This window comes from Gavia stellata, chromosome 17 (genome assembly GCF_030936135.1).
Source record: "Gavia stellata isolate bGavSte3 chromosome 17, bGavSte3.hap2, whole genome shotgun sequence".
Lineage (NCBI taxonomy): Eukaryota > Metazoa > Chordata > Aves > Gaviiformes > Gaviidae > Gavia > Gavia stellata.
Genome location: NC_082610.1, coordinates 13,980,529 through 14,002,276, shown reverse-complemented (window position 1 = coordinate 14,002,276; position 21,748 = coordinate 13,980,529). Strand labels below are relative to the sequence as shown.

Here is a 21,748-nt window from a genome sequence, read left to right as displayed (position 1 = left end):
TGTTTCTATTAAGCAAATTTGCAGCGTTCAGACAAAAATTCATGATTGCTTTGTCCTCCTGGGATTTTTATTTTTAAAGAAATCCCACTTCCAACGCTCTCCGGGGCATGGGCTGTGGCAGGTGGGCCTCATCTGCTGCGCAGACACAGAAAATGGGGCATACAAATGCCACACCATTTCTCCCTTGTATTTTTTTTAAGACAACTGGACATTTGCTGCACCCCATTCAACAGCAAGAAGCTGTGCCCTGTCCCAGGCTTTCCTCCCACCCACCCAGCCGCCAGCTGGGGCTTTTGCATGAAACAGCATCGTGAAATTCCTCGTTAGGCATAAGGAATCGGATCTACAGTCATGCTGACAAATCAAGAGGGCTGCCCATCAGAAGTGAAGCCCCCGCACCCCAACGGGGGAGCACTGCCCGCATTTCACAGCAAGGAGAAGTGCAAGGAGGCAATGAGATGCCCGAAGTGCCATCGCACGCGAGTCATGGCCCAGGGTGTAACTAACCCCCCTTCCCCAGACAGAAGGGTGTTTTGGCAAGGTGCAAGTGTGTCTGTGCTGCCGTAGCAGGAGCGAGGGAGGGCTCCAGACTTGCCTGTGTTGGGGTCCGCTGAGCAAACCGAAGAGATGTTGGCATCCAAGCAGCACGCGGCTGGACCTCGCATTCAGTGCGCACGACTGGAAGGGAAGTCACGCCTTCGCGGTGCCAGCCTGTACCGGCTCAGCCTCCCGCCGTGCCCCAGCTGGGGCGTGCAGGGCTCGCTCCCTGCCTTGCCCTGGGGGCAGGGGGGCTCGTCACGGGGGCTCAGTCTCTCATAATACACCACCCTCACGTCTGCCCCCGCCCCCTGAGGAGAGACCCATGTTGTTCTGGTAACATCCCCTGTGACCGCTGGCCCCCCTGTGTGCTCCCTGCTCTCACACGTGCTACCTGTTCTCAGCTAACGTCGCTAACCGTGCTTCATCCTTGGCCCCAGGCTTCCTCTGCACCACATGGCCATGCTGCCAGCGCCAGACAGATGGCAGCTACCGAGATTAGACCTTACCATAGCTGTTTCAACTTACTGGTTATTTTGTCCCGTTTACCAGTCCATGACCCATTTTTTTCTCCAAGCTCCTGGGCTATCTCCTGCTCCGTCGTTCTGCCGGTGTTTGCTGACTCAGCCTGTTGCGTTGCCACATACCAAAAAAACCCCACCAAACCAGCCCCAGGCTCATCCAAACGGGCCTCTCCTGCAGAGCCAGTGTGGGGACTCACGCACGCGGCAAGATGTGGCTCTCACCAACCATGTCCCATTTTTATTCATCCAACGGTAGAGTGGGATTTCCCGCACAAGTGACTCTCTCCTCCAGCATGCTCCTGCTTCTGGGGTGACATTTCTGCAGCTTTCCCAGCAATGGTATGAGAGATGTAGCAGCTGTGGAGCCACTAGCCAGCATTAGCCAAGAAGCTCTGAAAAGTTACACTTTCTTCCTCCCTTTCTTCTGAAGCAAGGACACCACCTAAGCCAAGACAAAATGCTTTCTAGAAGGTTTAAGTACCATTCACTGAAGGACTTCCTTGGTTTTTAAACCGGTGCCAAAACTCTCCTTAAGAATCTGAACCAAATCCGAATAACCTCCCCCCCCAGCTTGTTTGGTGAGGGCATTTGGTTTGGTTTTCCTGCTCCCATCCTCACCATGGGACAGCACCCACGCACTGCCATTGTGCGTTGAATTACAGCAAACCCCACGGTAGCCGTCACTCTGGAGCACCGGCAGAGGCAGCGGCAGGCTGGCAGCCCATTTCAAAGCAAGGAAACAAAACATTTGGGCAACAAGCTGATCCTTCAGTAGCCCCAGTGTGGCCGCCTGCAATAGCCTCTACAAAAAAAAAGCATCAACTCTACAGTTTCTCAAAAGATACCCCCCCAACCCCAAAAGGCACTAAAATGGAATAGCAATTAAAACACCACCTATCCGTAGGCAGCTATAGGTGGCTTTTTAATTGCTATTCAATTTTTGTGGAAATGAAAGGGGATGGGGCCACACATTGTATAATGGGTCTCCCAACCCAAAACGTCTGTTTATGAAGGAAAATCACTCAATCAATCCACATGTTTGAGGTAGCTTCAGATGACTGGTAGTATTTTGAAGCATACGAAGTGTCTGGTGGTGTTTTGCTTCTGTTTAGCCATTATTCAACACAGATGTACATAAAAGCGTTTCATGCCACAGGCAGAGCAGCACCAAGCTGCACTGCATGTGGCATTTGCAATTCAGAGAACACACATGCGATCCAGGACCAGTAACCGATTAAGTCACGTCAGAAAAAAAGCATTCTGTGTCTATTTATTAGAGGAAAGTGGGGTAAATCTAAGAAAAAGCAAGAAGACAAAATGGAATTGCAGCCATCCTTTACAGCTACTGGTGCACTGTATTAAAGTGACACTCACCATACAAAGAAATGTGTTTGGTACAGTCCAGTGGGTCGCACATGAATTGCATAACCTTGAAAATCATTGCACAAAGCATCGCAGCAGGAACACAGTTCAGAGCTTTTCTACGAGAGATGCTTCAAATCCAATCGCTTTCGTTACGTGGGAGGTCAAAGCACCTGGCACAGAGTAAGCAAAAAGGGCTGCAAAAAGGGATGCTGCGTCAGCGCCCGGTCGTGTTTGAACCCTGGCATCAGCTCTCACAGCGGCTCAGACCTGGACAAGCGATTCCCCACAGGGAAACGCCACTGCCTAACGAAGCCTTGGAATTAATATTCTGATCAATGCCTGGGCACCTGTTGGCAGGGCTGGAGGGAGCCTGTTCCTCACAGCCCGGACTGGAGACACCGCATCAGCCGGCCAACAAGCACTCCTGGCCACGGAAATGCTCTGTCTAAATTCACAGAGATGAAAAGCAAAGCGCCTCTTCGCCAGCAACTCAGCACCGCACAGCAGCCTTGGTGGGACCCGGCCAGCGACGCCGACGCTTCCCAGCCGTCACCCGCCCAGAGCTCACTCCCTCCCGTTGTACAGCACAGCAGGTTTTTGGACACGAGTCTCCGCACAGTTCACGGGGAGAGGTCTAACTCTGCAGCAGCGTTTCTTCCCCTAGTTTGTGTGTGTGAACTCCCGCCTCTGCTTTTATTCATGCAGTTCCCAGAGATCTGTGTGTATATTTCTAATAGTCTGCTCAACATCAAACACAGGAAATACAGGCTTTGACTGCATGGGGAACAAACCACAGCTAAGATGACCAGGAAACATTCATAATTTTTAATTCACACCAGTAATAAAATTGCATTACATTTTTCATAAAATAAATGTTCCAGTTTATATACAGAAAACAGACTGTACAGAGCCCTCCCCCCGACCCCAAAAACTCACAAACATACAGGCAATGCAGTGCTCAGCTAAGCAGGCACAACTGTACATCTAAAATTGTAACTGCTTTGTGTTGGGGGGGGAAAAGTACTACAATGTATATAGTCCTCTCTGGACCAAGAATTAAAAAAATATTGCAGGCAAGCTGACAGGCGGCCGAGCCCCCATCCCACAGTGCTTCAGCGAAGCAGGGTTTGTTATTGAACCTGGGACTCGAAGCTCCCGTTCAGCTGCCCTTCCTCATAGTCCATCTGACACAAGATCATGTTGTTCTTCAGGAAAAATTTGTCTCCCACGCAGAATCTGGAAGATAAAAAGAATTAACGGGTGTAAGTATGAACAGAGGTTAGAACAGGGGGAATTTGAGGCAGTTTGGGTCTGAAGGCGACTCTGGGGACCGGAATTTGATTTCCAGCTCTGCCGGTGGTGGGGGACCCCGGGAAGCCCGCCTGCTGCTCCCCCCGCTCCCGTTCCCCGCGCACGCCCTGCGGTTTTGCTGTCCCTTTTCCTGGCACGGTGGTGCTCAGCTCCAAGGCCACAGCTGTAGGAAGCGGCTCGGGAAGCAGGTCCTGGTCTCTGCCAGGTCCCGTGCCAGCAGCCAGAGGAGGCCAGGAGCAGTTAAGGGATTTGTCCCTGCAGACGAGAGGTGTCAGCTCTACAGCCGGGAAATCAAACGGGCGATATTACAGAGAGACTATTTGAAGTGTTTGCCAGTATCCACATTTCCACAGTTCCCTCAGGTGAGGCGGTATTTACACTAATTTCCAGGCAAGGACTGGCTATTAAGTCCTTCCTCACTCCCTTGTGTACAGTGCAGAACAATAAATAGAAATTTCCTGGTGGCTGGACTCCTAACCTTTATCTTCATTGAGCGAAGGGCACTGCTCTCTATATACCATGTAAATTGTTCTGTTTGTATTGAAGTTGACAGAGAGGCTTGTGATATTTAACAATTTTATTTGACCATTAAGGTCAAAAAAGTTCCACATACAAGATCTGAGAGGTGTGAACTGACAGCCAATAGCTTCTTCCGCCCTGCCTGCTTGCTCAAGAATCAGAAGCTAATCTTTACTTCTTAAGATAACAAATAATGCTCTTTGCACCAGTTCAGGGGCTGGGTTTTGTCCATCACACCAACGGGGCCATGACAGACCAGAGCGCGCGGCTGCGCCTCCCTGCCCCAAGTGCCGAGTCCTAAATCAGCCCCAGGTCCCTAAAGCAGAGAGTCACCCCTGCCCCTGCGCCAAAAGGCAGCTCTGAACTGGCAGGAAGGGGTAGGTACCATCCTCTGGCAAGGCCAAATATCTACTGGGCTTTGAAGGAGTATTTTAGTGGCAACGATCCTGTCCTCAGAAGACTTAGCAGACCTCAAATGTCCATTTCCTCTGCTGCCAGGCAGAGCTTTGGCAGGGACGTTGCCTACTCCTTGTCTAAAACGCTTTCTAGATTTGTAACCCAGGCAGCTTCAGGCACAGCATCTCCATAAAACCAAATATTTTGTGCTACAAGAAGAGGAGTGGTCATTTTAGAGCTCCTTCATAGGTCCGACATGGGCACAAGTTTTCTCTAACTGGACACCTGCAAATAAACCGATTCATTTGCCAAGCTGGTACAGAGAGAACTGGGCATTGGTTCTCGCTTCATATGATTTCACTGGAGACTTCCCATCTTCTTCCTTCTGCAGCATGTGCGTTAGTAGTTCTAAAATTCAACCTTTCTTGTATATTAAAAAGCTAAGAATTAATCTCAATTTAAATTAACAGCTTTTACGCTAAAAGCTATACTACACACACTCTCCTGAAAACAACCCTCCCCACCAGTTGGTTTACTCACAATAAATAACAGACATAGCTGCTTGCTCTCTGCTACTTATCCCTACCTTAAGTACAACGTAAATCTCCAGGAAGAGAAATGCAAAAATTACTCTTGCCACCAGCATCACCAACAGCTGTCTCCTGCCTAACCTGGTTTGGGTCTAGAGGAGCCAAAGGAGGAGTTGGAGAACTAGGGAGTTTGGGGTGGGTGGGTGTGTATGAGCACATGGGAACTGAACTGCACAGCAGGGATACCCTGAGACCCTGTGAAGTTTTGGGAGAAGAGTTTGAATCACTGGAAAGGGGACTCTTTCTACCTGCCAGTCCTGGAAACCCAGCAGTAAACTGGGATCTCTTCAGCTGATGCATCGCAACTAGAGACAGAGGATTTAACAGAGCAACTTCAGATGCAGTTTCACGTGTCCCAGCCCACAGCTCTCTTCAGAGCGAGACGTGGGACCGCACTGCCAGCCCCCACGCTCAGAGCAGGTCCGTCACAGAGCCCGTCTGGCTGATCGAGTTCCAGCCAGCAGCAGCGAGAAACAGGCGCTGAACCTACCCTGCCATTTCTACAGAGTGATTTTCTTCCGAGCGAAACACATTTTAGATAATGGCAACTCAAGCAGCTGGATTTCCTGCAACCCTTTTAATACTGACCTATTAGCCAGTTACAGCGGTGACCAACTTTTATTCAGTATTGTGACAAGCAATGTCCACCTTGTAACAGTTTAAAGCACGGTAGGCTCAGCAGCGTTGTAGGATTTGCTGCAAACCTGATGTTTTGGAGAATAAAGCTCACGAAAACACTGCACGCTCTATAAAAATATCAGAGATTTTGCTCTGATGGATTTAACACTCCACGCAGTCTAGCTATAGAAGGGGAAGTAAGCTGGAAGAGAACTAGAGAAAGGTCTTCATAATCAAATCTTTTCATAGCTGGAGAATGAGGTAGGGTTTCCAATTCAAAACTAGTTTTGGCATCCACCTCTGCAATTTTGACATTAGGGTTACTTAAACTCACTGTTCTCTGTTCAGCTTCCAATGCCGTCTGTTACAGGAGCACTTCCATTCTGCCCTTTCGGGCTAAAATCTCTAGAGAGTAAGTCATAAAAGTTTGTAGCTTTCTGATCTCAGCTGAAAATAACAGCCTACACATAGCTCTACACTGTCTACTCAGGCCATCTTTCAGAAAAACTCAGCTCCCCCCAAACTGGGCAAATCCTTCCTGCATCAAAGCGCGACTCTGCCAGAACGGCGGCATTACCTGTGCTCTCCTGCCAGGCAGTGACAGCGCAGGGAGGTTATTTTAGGAGCGGAGTAGGACTGCACTTTGCACTGAGTGCAGTAACAGTGTTAGCAATCGCGGAGGAAAGAGAGGGAAAGAGGTCGTTTGGAGCCTTTGTAATAAAGGGTGAAATTTAAAAGAAATTCCTGAAAACAAAAACTAGGCAGCACTAAGCTTTTGCATGAGAGAAGCTAGGGTAAAGTAGGGGGTTGATGACAAATACCCATCCTACAGACTTCAAGGCCAACCCAGCACTCCTGCCCGTGCAGCCCAGAGCCATGACTTGCCTCTGCCAGAACGGACATTTGAGATGCCCTAGCCCTCAGATCGGCGTGGCGTTTGGGAGCACCCCTCTCCTGCCTGGCCTTCACTGGCAGGCTGAGGAAACGTGAGCCCGGCAGCACCCCACAGCGCTTTCCGAGTGTGGGGACAAACCCCACGAACAACCAGCAACTTCAGCTGCGTGAGGAGACCACCTCAGGGAGGGAACGTATGAGCTCTGCAAACACGCTGCTGATCAGCGATCACGGCTGTTGCGGGAGCACATCCAAGAGTGGCAAAACAAGAGTGGGCAACTGAGAGGTTTAGCGTGGCTTCAGGGACGGAGCCCGAGGCCGGGAGCCGCTAGATGTCACTGCCGCCTCGGCGCTGCCGCCGCGCCCGTGGACACCGCCAATATTAATAGGAGTCTTCTACCGCCAACAATCACCGCCTCCACCTTCAATAATGTGATCAAGTAAAGCCACCCGGGCTACCAACAGCTCGCCCCGTCCTCCTCTTCCACACTCTGGCACCAACCGGCCGCAACCCCATTCATCCCCATGAGCTACGCCACTGTCAGAGGGCATGGAAGGAGAATCAGGCCCCAGTTTGCACTGTCTCCTAAGCTCAGAGGGAAAGGTGGCAGGGATTTGCATCCACACACACACACTGAGTACGGCTGCTTCATCAGAGATCCCACTGTGACTTTTGTTTTAGGGCAAGAGAGTGATGAATTTTTAAGTCAGGCTTTTAACTTGACCCTTACAGAATTAGGTTCTACATCTTCCCACGCGTTTTGTCATCTCTCTCCCATCACTATCTCTCTCACACCTTCACACGAGCTGAAGCGTTGTCTCCTAGTTTAATCTTCGGGAAACACAACCACAAGTCCAGAGCGTGCACCCCAGCGCAGCGCTCGGGCCGTGGGCAGTCACTGCAGCCTCACCAAAGCAGTAAGAACAACAAGCACTTTCAGGCCTGTCTTGGACAGGGACGGATGGATGCATCAGAAGGCGACACCGTATCACATCTGGCTCTGTGGGCTCCCATTCTGCCTACAATCACCAACAAACAGGGCGCTGGGAAGATTTTTCACAGCCCTCCCAAATTCAGCTAGCTACAAGTACCCTGAGGGAAAACTTTGTGCATGACCCTTTATTGTACTCCTTGACGTGCATTTTTCACTGGGTAAAAGCCAGCAGAAATACACAAGCCCCACCCAAAATCACACCACCAAGATCCCCTATTAACTACACAACAACTAAAGGGATTTGTTCCTAGTGTTGGAAAGGGCTTATCTAGAGTATTTTTCTCCTTCCCATCCCTTCCTCTTCTCCTTCTTCTTTGCCATCCCCAGTTTTGAGCCTGTCAGAAACCTGATTTAAGCAAAATAACATCAGTTTGCCAGAGGGGGTCCAGTCTCCGTCGTCTGTGTTCTGCAAAGAGGGTAGATCCTGAAAGGACGCTGAAGCAGTTTGTTTTATTCAGCAGCAGCTGTGCTGCGTACAACCCTGGCCAGATCTGCAGTCTGTGTGCCCCCCCTCGTCCCCCCAACTCCCACCAGCTACAAGGGGATTTGCAGTAAAGGGGCTACAGGTACTTACATGCATCACCCCGGTCAGCCTAATAAACCAGCCCAAGCCACGCCAGCACGCTGTGAGCCCCGACAGGTAGAGTGGATCAAACATTTCCCCCATTTTGCGGACAAAGGTATAAATTAGTTTGTGTTTGTGTATATAATAACCGTGTCCTCACCGCTGGTTGCAGAGCTGACAGGCAAAGCAGTCCAAATGGTAAACATTATCTCTGGCCCTCATCACCATCTCAAAGGCAGGGATCAGTTTACTGCAGGCAGCACAATTCCCGGTGGTACCAAAGAGCCTGCCAAAGAAGCACAATCATTAGAAGCCATTTTAATTAAATGGTGGAAGGACTAATTAAGTGTAATTAGCAGTATCAAATACTGTATTGCACCAATAAATAGAAGTTGCAGTCTCCATTTCACTGACCAACCAGTGTGCGGGAACTTGGGATAAAACTGCCTGGTGAGCAGGTTCCAGTTGTGGAGATGAAACTTCATTTGGTTTGCGAGCCTAGGGCTAATTTGCTGTCTAATGGAGAAAAGCATTAAACACTTAGAGCACTATTTTGGGGCTCACAAAATTTCAGTCAAAAACTATCTGCCTCTCTGCAGCGGTGGGGTAGGTGCTCAGAGCCGCCCGTCCTCCTCTGCGTGCGCTTGGCCACAACCTGAGGGAGGGGCAGGCTGGCAGCCTCTCGCAGCAAGACGCGGAAGACCTGCAAACTTTGCCAACCCTGGCAGGCAACACCATAATATAGCTCAGAAAGAACCTCACTTACCTGCTGTTTAAAACGAAAAAGCACAGTTTCTCTTGCGATGGGTCCAACAGCATTTTGTAAGGCATCTCAGAGAGCAAGCCCTCCTCCCTCGCTGTGCCTCCTCCTCCCGCCTCCACGTCCCTCCCGGGAGCCAGCTAAGCCCTTCCACCATGGCCCGAACAGCATGCTCAGCCGTTCCACTTCAGCTCCCTGGTCCTCGAGGACAGCCCTTCAGCACTGGAAGCTTTGCCATTTTCATCTTGGCTTTCACTATCTGTCTCTCCAGATGTCTGCTGCTGTTACAGCTCCTGCCGGGGGACTCAACCAAGACTGCAGCATCCTTCCCCCGGCCCCCTTCCCCCAGATGTCCCTGCAGACCCCTGCGCGTGCCAGGGGCAGCACGCCACTGAGACGATAAAGCCACACGAACCAGCCTAGGCACAGATCAACAGGCCAACAAAAGCAAGTTTCACCCGAGACTGTGGTCAATACGCATGTGGTTAGTTACTTTGCTTATGAGATGATAAAAATCGTATTCTTGGGGTGATGAGCCTCAAGACGTACGGTTCCTGCTGACCATTAGCTCTGCGCGTGCAACGCATCACTGCCCGCAGACAGATTTGGGCTCGCTGTTGGTTTCAAGCCATTGGTTCTGGCTGATTCCACAACAGGCAGACGAGAAGCATCAGGAAAATCTATAACCAATTTCTAAACCTGCAATTTGCCAAGCTAATCAATACTAATTATTACTGGCCAGTAATTGTGAATTAAAACACCCAGCCATGTTACAGAAACCTCCGCACAACTCTCCCACCCTCACACAGCAACGTGCTACCAAAGTCAGCTTGCTCTTCAGCTCCAAAAAAGGCTACCCTCATTTTTCATTAGAAGTGGTGTCAGTGGTCTTTCATTACACCTGGCTGGAAAACCCCAAGACTTCCTATGAAGAAACAGCACTACGTTTTCCCTGAAAGTTAAACAACGCAAACCAAACTGAAACCCTCGTGCTATAATGGGGCAGGACAGAAAAATCGTAATGGGAGCACCAAAATTTCTTCCCCTCAGCTCCATCAGATCCGGGCTGAAAGGCAGAGTAAAACCCCAGCTATTGGGATTTGCACTGGCAAACTCAGACCATGTAATCGGTAACGGGGCAGCCCTTTCTCCCGGCAAGCTGACTCCGGCTTGCTCCTGCTCCCGCAGGGCAGGCAGCTGAGCGCAGTGCTTCGCTGCCTAACGCCAGCAGACAGGACTGAAAAAATGTGGCACCGAAAAGCGTACAGGTCTCCACCCTGAAACGCCCTGGCTCTCATTCAGCACCCGCTCGCAAATCAAGCCATTAATACAGACATCCCTCCCTCCCTATAGCTGCCCCCTTCTACAGTACCTCACTTGGGCATAGCAAAACCTGACAGCTTTTGCCGGGGTTTTGCCATTTTCCATAAATCCAGGCATCTGTTTTTAGAGTACCCAAGTCACAGCAAACTCAGAAAATGAGTCCAATATGTGTTAGGCAGAGAAAGTGGGAGGTTAATCCTAGATTTGCTCTGTGCCCAGCACTGCTACATGCACAAGTATAAAATATCCATTATTCATTAGCATCACAGTTGTGTGGAGCTCAATCTAGATTAAACAAAATAAAGGGGCCCCAGACAGCACCATTTGCATTGTTAAGCAGGCGCTTTTCTTCAGCCTTCAAATAGGAGACTTTTCTAAATGGAAATGATGGGGAAATTTGGACAGATGTTCACTTAACTATTTAAACAGTTAGCTTAAGAAACATGAAAAATGTATTTGGCATCGTATTCACCTGTCTCCTTTCAGGGGTTTTGGGGGTAAACCAATTGTTAAACAGCTTTGACTGTTTGCATAAGATCTGAAGCTTATGTTCTGTCCAGCTGAAATCATGTTGCCTTCTAATGTCTACATAAACGTAGCTTCCAGCTAGTCAGCGTGCTAATCTTTTTCTCTTCTATCAAGTTTCACAGTCCTCCATACCCTCCCTTTCCCAACAGATGAACATTTCACACTTATTCTAGCACTTCCTAATTTTAATCTGCTTTTCAGGGAGTGATTTAGAGCCCTGTATATTCACCATGCTTCTAAAAATACGCTGTAACTTGTAGCTCAGTGAACATGATTTTTTTTTTTTTTTAATCTGCTGGAAGAAAAAGCAAAATGAACAGAGACTTTTGCCTTTTTTTGTTTGCTTGTAAAAAACCTGCCACCTCTGATACCTACTTACCCTTGAGCTACTTGAGCTGAAACTTTCTGAAGTGGGGAGCTTAGTATTATTGGAGGAGGGAAAGAAGACATGGAGCAGGAGGAAAATCTTCCACCCCAAGCCCCATCTGTGGTTAAATTTAAAATAACCCCACATGAACAAACTGATCTGCATTCTGTCCCCCAGACACCTTCATAACAGATGCAATACTCTCTCACACTCTCACGCACACAAAGTTGAAGCGCATTGCGGGGGGGGGGGGGGGGAATCTATCAGAAGATGCTCAGCATCTACTTACCAGTTTGGAACTATTGGCATAAAAGAAGCTGGAAATACAGAAAGGTTTCATTTTGGAGCTGTTTTGCTTCTTCTAAAAAACCCATTGTTTTTTCACCTCCCTTTGAAGTTAAAAGGCAACAATTTTTAAGTACAGATTTATTCCTCCTTATGTAACAGGAAGACCTAGCCAGCTTGTAAATAAGCATAGACTATGCAGATTTAAAATTTAGCACAATTAAACTTTTACCCTGTGGTAGTAATTATGTTTAATGGCTCTTAGCCTGAACTTAACCATGTCTATTGTTGTCAGCCAGTCTAAAAGCAGGAGTTTGTCCAAGGACAATTTTCTGTAGTTTATAGGCACACTAAAAACCCCGCTACGCGCCGTTCTCATTGGCCATTGATGTCAGCGTGTAGAGTAAAAATTAAAGCTAATTGGCATACAGGAGCAGCAGTGAATGCAAATGAATTAATGGGAAAAGAAGGGAGTGCTCCTGGAAGCGGTAGGCAACTGTCAAAGGATGCTGTCTATGTAGTCTTGTCTGGGCTAAAGAGTAGTCTTCTGCACGATGATCCAGACCTCACCAGCTCCATGAATACACCTGAAGTTAATTCAAACTATAGTAAAGTATAGTAAAGTCAACAGCACCCTGCAGGTTTTGGGGGAAAAAAGAATGGTAAAGGGTCCTTACTGTAGGGAAAACAGGAAGAAGCTTCTCATATGAACACACTAAGTTTAGCACCTTTTAACAGATTTTTCCTTCTCTGACCAAAATACACAGGGTGGCTAAACTGAGAACCTGATTGCCTATTTCTGTCACCACTAGAAACAACAATCTGTTCTAGTCATTGCCTACAAGGAGAGAGTCCCCATTTCTTCTCCTCTCTCCAGCCTGGTGTCTGACTCGCTAGCAGCTTGCAATTGAGAAAGAGGGAGAAAATCTTCCCTCCGCAGAAAGAGTGAAAATTTTGGAGATGTTGACTTCACAGGAGACAAAAAAAAAAAAAAGAGGAACCAGGACAGGCACGTATAAATAACGAGTGGTAGAGAAAGGATAGGTTAGGACTGTCAATCGGATTTTTTTTTAAACAACACAAGACAAGTTCAAAATTAAACAGCTGAGTTGAGACTGATAATTCCCCAAAACAAGACGCTTTGTCAACACTGAAAGGTAAGAATTATGAGTTGAAAGAGGACTAAACACTTACCTACAGATAAGTATCTACATTTGTAGATATTGTGTACAGCTCCATATTTTTCTATGTATTTGTATATTCAGATCATCTGGATAAGTTTTTGAAGAGCTACCGAACCCCATGCTCATATCCTCTCCAGCTAGTATGTGAAATCGCTTTTCCCATACACCTTCGCTATATGCCTGCTGCAATTTACTTCCTAGCTCCATCAGGACCTGCTGTAGAACGAGACTTGCTTTACGTACCTGAAACTTATCATCATGAAAAGAAAAGGTTTTGCCCCTACGATTTGAAACAAACCAACAACTAGTCTTCCAGTGAGAATGGCTCTTAACAGCTTGCAATCAGTATTTTTCCCCATCTGTGGATAGTAGAAATATGCTGAGCTACAAGTCTGATTTGACCAAAGTACTGAATATGCCAATAATTGCAGGGAAAGCCTGAACATCACTTAAAAAGGTAAAAAGAATAAGCTTAAAAGCAACTTCAGACTCGAGGTTCCCAACTTCCCTGTAATCAGCCTTTGTGTAACATTCAGAGAAAGCCTTAGCGATAGGCATTTCAGCATAGTAAATACATATTAGCTGGTGCACCCTCCTTTCCAGGAGGACACCGTTGTCAGTGCTGCAGTGGGAAGTCATGTCAGCTGAAGGAGAGGAAATGCATTGTGATACTAATGAAGTTGGTCAAGCTGTCCCCTCATGAAGCCTTCAAGTTCAGTCCCAAAGAATTTACATCTTGCATGCCAAAGGGTTTGGCATTCATGGATAGCATAGTGGGAGGAGTTGAACCAGCGTGGTACAAAAAAGCCCTCTGGTCGGCTGATCGCACTAGTTCAGAGATTACTGGGCATAAACTTCAAGGTTGCTGAAGGGCATCTGTTTTCACTTGAAGAACGCATCTGAACGTTCACTTATTTTTACTCCTTTGGTCTCTCCCTCCATATTTTCAGTAAATTTTTACAGTGGGGTTGGGACTCTTGGCAGGTAGGAGAATTCCAAGTCCTCCTCCCCTGCCTTCCTTACGGTACAAATGAAGCTGCCAACCTTAAAACCCATCTTGGTTACCTCTGGTACTGTTGAACCCACATGCAACAATGTCCTCTTAGGGGAGTTTAAAAAAAGCAGTTAGAAAACTGCAAGGTTGGAAGTGCTAGAGGCATGCTAGTATACCACAGCCTGGAAGAATTACTCCCCATAAGCTTTCGTCCTGCCTGGGAGGTGTGGAGAAGGAAAAAAAATAAAAAAGGGGAAAAAAAGCAAGTGAACAAGCCGAGCATTGCTTGTTTATCCTGAAAGGCATGGGCTGTGAGAAACCCCTGGACCAGCTAGTATGGAGAAAAAAAATCTGTGCTTTAACATCACAAAGCACAGGAATGCTGCCAAGACACACTGTATTTTGAGCCTAATTAATCCTTCTTAATCTGTATAGATACCAAGCGTAGAAGTGAGGGTATCCTACATAGCAAGAAAGATGCTCTCTGTTGCGACGCAAGAACAGCACTTCAATTTTGCAACGTTTTTAGGCTCCGAGCAGATACCATTTGTTCAGCCACACTGCATTTATACCTCTCCTCCCCACGCTGAACGTGTCCCTTGAAAAGCAGGCAGGGCATGCTCTCGGTGCACGCATGCGCACTGCGCTCCTCTGGAGGAAAAGAATCCCAAAGAGTCTCCTTGCTGCTTCAGAGGTGCTGCAGCTTCTGCTGGCTGAAGCTACATTCAGAGTATTAGTGATGTCTCTGGCAGATTAACTTAAATTCTGCTAGTTTCGGCATGCAATTCTCAGTTCCTGAAGACTTGTGCTTACACGTCCAACCATAGTTTAATTGTTTGGCTTAGGGCCTTCGTTACCGACGTGGGGAAGCCCACCAGAAGGAGGGTATCTGCCTGCATCCTCCTGTGCCAGAGAGCAGGGCATCCTTGTTTGTGCGAGATTGCTTTTCATATCCCACAACAAAATTAGATCTTGCACGTTTGCCAGATAGAGAAGGCTTCATCTAAAGGGCTCCCAAAGCGATTCACTAACAGAATGAACCTGCTGGGGCATTCGGAACAGAGCAAAAACCAGCATCTGACAACTGGAAACCCCAGTACTGGGCAGCTGACTCGTTTGGACTAGGAGCTGCCCAGGGTGGAGTTCAAGCCTCCATGATACAAACGGAGCTGAGGGGCACCAGTGCCAGGGGATGGCAGTCCTGCCAGGACGTCTCCGTCCCTCAGACGGGGTGCGCAGGGCTGCTCCGCCCGCCAAAGGCACTGTCGCCACGCTCAGGCTGCAGCACCCATGTGTGCTGAGGTTGCAGCACTGATCAAAACGCGTGGGAAGTCGTGTGAAAAGAATTTCCATGAAATCAACTCAGAACAACGTCAGGACTTCCCAGAAAGCCCTTCTCTCTTACTGATTCGCCATCATTTTTTAATGCAGGTTTTGAGCTTTCTTTGGAGTCTAATTAAGGGCCTAATCAGTTTAAATGATGAAAAACTTTCCCGACACCAGCATATCAAACACGCTGAAGCAACAGTTCTGCTCCTGTCAAAGCGAGCCTGACTTGCCTTTGCTCGTGTGAGGGCACCATGCCGAGTAAAAAGGAAAAATCACGTTCTTCATCAGCACTTCACAGCGAAATTTAAGTTGTCAGTTCCTCCCAGGAAATCCTGATGCAAGACCCAAACTGTCCCTGTGAACTGGAGCTTGGTGGATGTTTAATTATGCCTAGGAACAAACACACATTGCTGCGTGGGGGCTGCGAGGAGCCATCCGAGCTGCACGCTAAGCTCCTCTCTCCCAGAAGCAGTTTCTTCAATAGCATTTGCTTATCAAAAATAATTAGAGGTAGGAATGCTGGAACTGTGATTATGAAACAAATGCTAAATCTATTTGCTCAGATGAAATGTATCGAAAGATACATCTAGACACAGCTGGAGACTGAGGTGATACCGCAAGGATAACAACTCGAGATCCAATTTCATCTTTCATGATTAAAAAATGAGCGAGAAAGTGTTTTATGAAATGTGAAGGTTAACAAATGTTCCTTCACAAGCAATGACGACAGTTTATCTTTTGAAACAAATGATCAGGCTATGGTCTGCTAGCAGCTCCTGAAATACATTTGAAAGATTTCTTCTAAAACCCTCTAAGGACCAGCGCACGCAGCCAGCAGCCCACGGCACTGCCGACACCTCGGACAGAGCCGGCTCCAAAGCAACACCGACACAGCAGGGAGGGAGCCAGCCGCGCTCCTGTCCCAGCGCTTTGCCCCACGCCGATGGCAAAGGTCCAGAAAGTCATCCCCATCCCCAATCCCTGCAGCGGCCGCAGCTGCTCCAGCGCGGCAGAGCCACTCTTTGCCGACAACCGCGGCGCAGGGGCTCTCGGCCCAACGACACCTGCCTGCAGGAGTGGTGGCACGAGCAAGGGCCCAAACCTGCAAATTGCTGAATTTCTACCTGTCCAAAATATTCCAGGAGTCTCCTCTGTCTATAGGTAAGCACCTATACCTTGGTGCCTCCACAGTGCTGAGGCAAGCGGGAGCCTGGTGGCGGGTGGTAACGGTTGGGTCTCTGCAGCCCCGGGCAGGAACAAGCCTGCGGCAGGCTTGTAGATAGATGGAGACTGTGCAAGGGGAGAGGGAAGCAGATCTCACCAGGTAATGAAGCATGTATTCCCAAACTACACACTCAGCTCACAGGCAAACTCAAAGAAACATTGGTCTATAAAGAGATTATGAAACACCAATTTTTTTCTCCTGGTCATTAGACAGCAATATTCCTTTTGGACTTCAGATATAAAAGATACATATATTTACATTTATGGCCGCAAAATCAGTCTAGCTTTTAATTTTTCACATGACAGTTGACCTACTAAATATCAGTACAATATTCACCCTGGTCTTATTCAAAGGTTTATCAAGGAAGTGGCCAACAATAAATTCCTTTGACTGTCCTCCAGATAAAGTACTCCCCTTTTGGTGCAAGTACAGTGTGAAGTATGAAAACTTATTTTTGGGAATGAATTCTGCTAAAATTTGACGAGTAGAACAAATACTGTGAGTTGTTGAACAAAAAAAAAAAAAATGTGGATAGAGTCTCTAGAACTATTAAAAGGTAGGAATTATATGGGAACGGGTAATTCTCCAAGAAGACAATTTTAAATTACCAGGAGTGTAACAGTAGAGGAGACGGTGACAGCACCTTTAGGTCCTTCTATTAATAGAACTAATAGTTAAAATTGAGAGAGAAAGAAATATTATGTGTAGAAGGCAACAGAAGATGTTTTAAAGTAAAAAAAAATTGCTTTAAACTATCATAAAATATAAGACTACATAGCAATGACCTTATTCCTATCCTAGGACCCTGAAATGGTTCCTTAGCATCAGGAGAACAGAACCTAGGAGTGCGGCAGAACCCCCACAAAAAATAGTATAAACCTAAATTTACTTATTAGCGAGAACACAAAACATGACAGCTGTAAAGCTGGCTAAATTTCCTGGGTTATGACAATTATATTGTTGTTCCCGATCAAAAACAAGCAAGAAATATTTCTAGTGGTCAAATCTGCTGTAATGAACTAAATTCAGATAGGGGAAAATATTTAAAGTAGGAAGTAGTAACACACCCCCCGCACTCCCCCCAAAATTAGCTTGTAGCATAATGCATGTATATATAGCCATCATCTGAGGAGGTTAAGACTAGCCAGAGATCTAGAGGAGATTGTGCAGCCAGCTGAAGTGTTTGGTACCCTACTGCAATATGGGCAGATGCCCCCATTTTTACTCGCAATACCTACAATTTCTTTAGCACGGAGAATGTCTGGCCCTGTTTTACTGGGCCACGTAAGCCTTCTCTCCACAATTTAACCATGCTTCACAAAGAGCAACAGAGTCTTCCCTCGGAGGACTGGGGATTATTCTAACCCAACGATTGGAGGCAGAGGGGCTACGAGACCCCTTTCAGGCACAGTTTGCTTCAGAGACCATGCATAACCGCTGCTGTGACAGAAGCTGTGGCGATATGGTCAAACACAAGCCCCAACCGTTGCCTTCCATGTTTCATGTCACAAATTGCCCTCTCTTCTCAAAGACGGGATGGGGGCTGTTCCCTGGGGTCTGCAGCTCCTGGCTTCTTTCCCATCTCTAGCACAGACCTCTGGTGTGCCCCAGAAGGTCATGCCATCTGGGGGCCAGTGAGAGGATCACAGATTAGGCTTTTCCACCTCAAAGAAGCATTCTCAGGATGCTCTACAACTCTACAACTGCAGTGATAAAAAGGTTCTTCTAAGTTTAACAGCATCGATACGGCTCTCCTTCGGCACTTTAACGTGTCTGATTTGATGCTGCATGTTATTTTTGTTATGAAACTAGAACAAACCAAAATCAATACATTGCTCATTAAATGGACAAAACACGGGGTAGCTCGTAGGTCTCAAAAAGCAAATGTAACTGGGAATCACCGCCCAGCTAAGTATTTCTAGTAGGGTTCTGCCACATGTAGAATAACACTGAATATCTATCTTTCAGGTCAGATTAAAAAAAACCAAAACCAACAAGCACACACAACACTGTTTATCAAGTGCACAAATGGAAAAGTCTAGAGAAGTGATAAATAACGAAGAGGAGGATGACTGATGTAGAGACCTGGATCGGCAAGCTGGGTGCAAACAAGATATGCGTTTTAATACAACCAAGTATAAAGAAACACTCCAGAGTCTAATGCAGCCTATGCTTTGTCGAAGAAAGACTATTCCTGGAAGAAGCTCTCCTGAAAGGTTTTGGGGGTCCTTGTGATTAGCACCTTGCACAACCCAGTTGTGATACTATGATGCAATCCTTGACAAGGAAAGATCAAGAGCTGTTATGTTCTTCATTGACATATCAGAATTATGTCCACAACACAGAAAGAGCACAGCTGAACTGAAGGAGGGTCAGTGAAAAACCAAAATGCTGATTTAGGGTTAGAACTCTGTGTGTTAAAGAACCTTCTGGAGCTCAGTTTCTTCAGCATAGCAGAGACAGGGTTAAGGATACTTCCAGAGCAAGTGACTTGTGGCATTAGTAAATACTCAGACTTAAGACAAGGTACAAAAATTATTTCATGATAGTGAAGATCATTAACTCTTTCCTCATCACACCCTTTCCGCCCTTCCAAAGGCTGCTTATCCTGTCTTTCCCCCTTCAGATGTGTTCCATCCTTACCCAAGCTCCTCCTCACTTACATTTTGGGGATGCATCCCACCTAATTCAGTATGGACCTGCGACTGCTGCCTGAGTGGCAGAATTTCAGCTGAGACATTTCATGTGCTCCCTGGAGAGTTTCAGCTCAAGCAGGAACAAAAATCCTCATGTGGGCAGGATGCTCTTGTACACTGGCTGAAAGGCAAGGTGCAGCTCCCATATGGCAGCTAACAGACTTACTTCTTCTATTTGGCTCAGTGCTTAAGCTCTCATCTTTAGAAGGAGAAACTTGTTTGTTCAAGTTTACTAAAAGGAAATATTTACTAAGGATTTTCAGGAGTATGTTTTACATTGAAACACGTGAAGCATCTGATCATTGATCAGATCAATCTAGCCAGCCTCTGGACACCACAAGGTTAGATGGTATTTTACCTCCCTATCTTAAAACAGCATGCTGGTTTTGTTTTGCTTCAGATGTGTTTGCTGGTTGAGGTTGCATAAGAAATGCTATCAGTGCTTTACCAAAAAAAAGAAAACACACACATTAGCTGGAGATCAAGTACATTCTTCCAAAGGAAAAACAAAGCAAAACTCAGGAGCACGGAGGTGCTGGAGCCTGTCCAGAGAAGGGCGACGAAGCTGGTGAGGGGTCTGGACCACAAGTCTGATGAGGAGCAACTGAGGGAACTGGAGTTGTTCAGCCTGGAGAAGAGGAGGCTGAGGGGAGAGCTCATCACTCTCTACAGTTACCTGAAAGGGTGCTGTAGAGAGGTTGGTGTTGGTCTCTTCTCCCAAGTGACTAGTGATAGAAAGAGGGGAAATGGCCTCAAGCTACACCAGGGGAAGTTTAGACTGGATATTAGGAAAAACTTCTTTACTGAGAGAGTGGTGAGACACTGGAATAAGCTGCCCAGGGAAGTGGTGGAGTCACCATCACTGAAGGTGTTCAAGGAACGTGTGGACGTGGCATTGTGGGACATGGTTTAATGGGAATGGTGGTGTTGGTTGATGGTTGGACTCGATGATCTTACAGGTCTTTTCCAACCTTTAGTGATTCTGATTCTGTGATTCAGAGCGTTTTGCAGTGTGACCCTCATAAGAATGTTTGCATTAGGCCTAATGTCTTATTAAAATTAATTTGTGTTTAAGTATTTTGTACAAAACCCCCATACACACCAGGCAAAAAATCCCCTGTGTTGTTACGTATTGCGAACACACACTGACAGGGCAGTTCTAACTCAGAGTTAGTGATGGTCTCTGCAGACTTCCTCACAAAGAAAAATTTTTTGATGTTGATCTGTAATTTTGGAGTGTTTTGCTCTGTTTACTTAGGGAAGAGACAAGAGCCCCTCGGGAAGAACCTTACTCAATATAAGCACTAGAGATCTATCTAAAAGCTATCACTGAAAAAGAAAATGTAAAGTTTTGGTCCGATGTCAGTCAATATGCAGGAGTATAACATCAAATATATGCAAGAAGGATTAACATTCTTTTCCTAATTTTCTCAGCAAGCACTATTTGTTCTTGTTGGTTCATAATAATAAATAGTTAAATCATGCCTTTCTCCTCCTACCTTGACCTAAAAATAGGATGCCACCTGCCTGACTACAAAATATGCTAAATGCAAATAAAAAGCCACGCTTAGACAGAGGATGCAACTCCAACCTTTTCAGGGCAGGGCTGACCATGCACAAGTACGTGTTTTCATAGTAGAGGTTTAGAAAAACAAAGAGCTGGCAGCACCCTGACAGGCTTTGGGAAGAGCCCACAGTACGTTCCTCTATTTACCTCAGGTAATCTCTGCGGCAAAGAATGAGATTTGCTTTTGTGTAAAGAGTAGATCCAACCTCTCCAAGACGACAGTCACAGCAGGCACACTTTAGACAGTCTTCATGCCAATACTTATCCAGAGCCTTCAGCAGGTACCGGTCCTTGATCTTCCGGTTGCAGCCAGCACAGCCCTTCTGCTTCCCTTTGGGTTGTACAGATAACATTGGCACACCTGCAACGCAAACAAAGCATTTCGTTCAGAAGATCTCAAACAGCTTGAATAGGTTTCCTGCATTCGGGGTAGCACTGTGAGCTACAGGCAGATCTGTGAGCAAATACTGCTGCTGGTTTCATTACAAGGAGCTGATGGTCAAAAGAACTTAAACTTCATTTCCTTGTCACGGGGGAAGTGGGAGTGTGACGCTTGCAGGAACGCAGCCCTTTTCTCCTAAGGGTAGGGCTGACAAAGCACCAGAATTTTTTTTAATTAACATCTTGCAGCAGAATAAACTGGCTGCAATGTCAACATTTGCTTTTTCCCTCATTACCAGTACCCCTGTGTTGTTAATTACCTGCCACAGGCAATTACAAAGATCAGAAGGGCCACCAGTGTACGTACCCCCAGTCCAACATCTTGGCTGGATCAAGCTTGATGGGAGAAGGAGAGGGGTGGGTATAAAAAGATGTGGTACGCCACTGTTTTTCCTCTTTTGTGAACTCCGCTGGTCACAGAGGTTTCAGTGAAAGCTAGAGCAGCCCAGGGACTGCTCTAAAATAAATGTTATTCAAAAGCCCTTGAGGACTGCTGAGAATAACCTAACCAATGCCCCTCTACCACTACTGAAGCCATGTTCCTTAAGCAAACCAGAGCTTTCCTTCGCCTCTTGTACCGCTGGAGAAGGTAATAAAAAAACAGCAGTTTTTTCCTCCCTGGAAACCCCGTGCTGGAACTGCAAAGCAAGCACGAACTGGCTGGGTATGAGGTGGTGACCGGACACTCAGGGCACCAGGCTGGTGGAGGCTTGCTGTGGTCACCTTCCTCACACT

The 21,748-nt window shown here is 46.9% G+C and overlaps 1 protein-coding gene across 1 annotated transcript; it reads right to left on the bottom strand.

Moving 5' to 3' along the window:
* Positions 1–3,556: 3,556 nt before the first annotated feature.
* On the bottom strand, positions 3,557–20,925 carry LMO1 (LIM domain only 1). Its single transcript, XM_009817449.2, has 3 exons — positions 20,720–20,925; positions 8,475–8,600; positions 3,557–3,662 (listed from the first exon to the last, which is right to left on the bottom strand). Exons 1-3 carry the CDS (start codon positions 20,923–20,925, stop codon positions 3,557–3,559), a joined length of 438 nt encoding a protein of 145 aa, XP_009815751.2.
* Between the last annotated feature and the right edge of the window lie 823 nt (positions 20,926–21,748).